The following is a 2,855-nucleotide window of genomic DNA, read 5'->3' on the forward strand; positions in this document are numbered from 1 at the left end:
CCCCTGAAAGACATAGGCCTCAACCACAGCTTCTCCACTCCAGAAAGTGAAGAACTCACTCAACAGAAAAGAGGAGAACTCAGAACTACATAGGGAGCGGTATTCGAGGGGAGCATACAGGCTCAACCAAAGAAGGTAGCCCAGCAGGGAGGCCAAGAGGCCTGACAACCTGAAGGCTCCGCCTAGAGCATCTAGAGGGGCAGAAAACCCAGCTCTCCAAGGTTCTCTACTCTCTCTGCGCCGTCCTCTAGACCTGCTAGTCAAGCCTTGCCGTGGCGCGTTCCATAACCTCAAGCAGCTCCTCGTACGCAGGGCAGGAGGTTTGAGAGGACTCAGTCTCAACTTCCTCGTCCTCATCTAACATCTCCTGCTCTTCCTGGCCGGGAGCCAGCAGAGCACTAGCTGCTGGATCAGATGACGTCAGAGAAATAACGTCATCCTCCAACAGCTCACTCTCGTCCGTAACAGACGAATGAGTAAGGGAAAGCCCCTTCTTCAATTCATTGTCCAGGTCCACCTGAGAACCCCATGAACTCAGTTTCCTCCGTGCCTCAGCAGCCGCAGGTCCTGAGCCCAATGGAACCGATGGCTGCCCCTCCTTCCTCGAAAAGAAGGCCAAAATGAGAGCGGAGCTTTCTCATGGAGAAAAACTCGCAATGAACTCATGCCACCACCTTGAGGACGTCACGCGTGTGCTCCTCACCCAAACACAAAGATCGCAAGTGTCATCGGGTGTCAGATAACGCTGACACGGATCCACACACTTCCTAAACGCCTTGCTAGTGCTAGTGCTCGCCATGATAACAACGAACAGAATCGCTGTTCTCACCAGTATGCAACTCCAAACAAACCGTCGTGAAGACGAAGAAGAGGATGATGTATTCTACCGGCGCCCTTTTATACTGTGGTCGTGCCGGTAGTGATGTCATAGGCTGTCACCGGCCAATATCATTGTCATGTTTAGATGTATGCTTCAGACACCGGTCACGCCGAAGGCGTTCCCCATAGCGAGCCCTAGAGGACACAGTTCGAAGTTCCCTCGGAAGGGAACCCCTGTTTTATTGCAGTGTGCATTGTTTATCAGGCTTGTGATTTTTGAGCCTAAAGATGCAACTATGTTCTGTCCCATGCAGCCCAGAAGAACCAGTTTATGACGCCCAATGGTTTCACTATGTACATGCTGTCTAAGGAGAATGATGTGTATAACCCAGAGCATGGCAGAGTCTACCAGGACATGAGCCGCCCACTCAGTCACTACTTTATCTCCTCCTCACACAACACCTACCTCACTAAAGACCAGCTCATTGGCGAGAGCAGCATTGACGCTTATATCAGGTACAATGCTCACATATATATTAAAAAAGACAGCGCTGGTCCTTTTAGCAGATAATGCATACACATTTGCATGCATACTAGACAAGATGACCTATTTATTGAAATGTTTTGCACAAAGGCAGAAAAAAAACCCGCTTTCTCTAAAGCCTTCTACACACTGCATGATTTTAGCAATCCTATAAGATCATTGCAAATCACACTGGATCTGATAAACTTGGGAACGACATGTGTGCAGACTGAACAATGATGACACCTATTGACTCGTAGGCTACGACTCATATTACTATAGAAGAATAAAACATCATTAGCATGCGCTAGGGGTAAACAAAAAGAGCATGATGAATCACACTTTGGCAGTTATAGTTTTTATGTGTGCTGGTTGAAGTGGCGAAAAAGGAATGTCCTCTTATGTCCTCTCTCACTGTACGATATAAAATCACCGATTAGCAGCCACGATCACAGCAATCGCCACGATTGTTTCACGATGCCAATCTTTCATCTGGGACAGTCGAAAATCGTGCAGTGTGTCTCGGGCTTAATATTGAGCAAATAATGTAAAAGTGTTCATGTTTGTTTGTGGTGCAGAGCTCTGAGTCAAGGCTGTCGCTGTGTGGAACTGGACTGCTGGGATGGGGAAAAGAAGCCAGTTATTTACCATGGACACACCCTCACATCCAAAGTGCCATTTAGCGAGGTTTTGAAGGTCATCGCTGAATATGCATTCAGGGTGAGCACAGGAAGTGGCTCTTTACCTTCAGCTCGCTGGGTGATGCTTTTATATTTGTATTCCAGTAAATAATATCTAAATTTCCTTAGATACTTGAGAAGCAAAATTGCAGGTTCAGATATTTTTACAGAAAAACAAGTATGTATTTGTATGCTTTTTTGTTTTTTCATCAGACCTTTTTGATTAGACAAATTAGTAGTTTATTAGATAACCTTGGGTACCTATTTGAAAATCTAATGTGTGCGTAACCATTTAAATCAAATGGTTTAAATAATTTAAATTATTGATAAAGGAGTAGTGTCTATATATATATATATACAGTATATATATAAAATGAGCATTAAAAAAGAAAGAACATTATTTCTATGCTATTTTTCCCTAAACAGTTTTGAGTGGTTTTCCTTTTTCCTTCTCCTTTATAACAAAATAAATACATTAAACAAATAAATACATATGCATACTTGAACATATGCTTATTTTCTAGACTTCTCCATATCCTCTTATTCTGTCTCTGGAGAACCACTGCTGTGTGGAGCAGCAGACTATCATGGCCCAGCAGCTGCATTCAATTCTGGGGGAGAAACTGCTCAACAAACCTCTCAATGACAAGGCGCTTCAGTGCCTACCATCACCAGAGGTAATACAGTCTGACTTTCCCTAATAAAGTTTTAATCAGACATACTCTAAAACCAATTTGGAAGAGCAGTCTGTCTTCCCTTTTGTTTGTTTTGAATTTTATTCAACATACAGTGCTTGATGTTCTTGGAATGGTTGTGGAACAGTTCCCTAGGTA

General features: G+C 43.8%; 1 protein-coding gene across 1 annotated transcript; it reads left to right on the forward strand.

Annotated features, from left to right (window-relative positions):
- Positions 1-797: 797 nt before the first annotated feature.
- On the forward strand, positions 798-2,723 carry LOC107744333 (1-phosphatidylinositol 4,5-bisphosphate phosphodiesterase delta-3-A-like). The gene is made up of 4 exons (XM_016557912.1): positions 798-831; positions 1,134-1,335; positions 1,921-2,062; positions 2,547-2,723. The coding sequence occupies exons 1-4, from the start codon at positions 798-800 to the stop codon at positions 2,721-2,723; spliced, it is 555 nt and encodes a 184-aa protein (XP_016413398.1).
- The last annotated feature ends 132 nt before the right edge of the window (positions 2,724-2,855 follow it).

Source organism: Sinocyclocheilus rhinocerous, unplaced genomic scaffold, assembly GCF_001515625.1.
Source record: "Sinocyclocheilus rhinocerous isolate Xijiao unplaced genomic scaffold, SAMN03320098_v1.1 scaffold1609, whole genome shotgun sequence".
NCBI classification, from domain to species: Eukaryota; Metazoa; Chordata; class Actinopteri; order Cypriniformes; family Cyprinidae; genus Sinocyclocheilus; species Sinocyclocheilus rhinocerous.

Excerpts from the sequence above, each read along its gene's own strand:
- LOC107744333 (XM_016557912.1), top strand. The coding sequence starts at position 798 with ATGATAACAACGAACAGAATCGCTGTTCTCACCA. Across the intron at positions 1,336-1,920 it reads AGCATTGACGCTTATATCAG|AGCTCTGAGTCAAGGCTGTC; the intron begins GTACAATGCTCA and ends TTTGTGGTGCAG. Across the intron at positions 2,063-2,546 it reads TCGCTGAATATGCATTCAGG|ACTTCTCCATATCCTCTTAT; the intron begins GTGAGCACAGGA and ends CTTATTTTCTAG.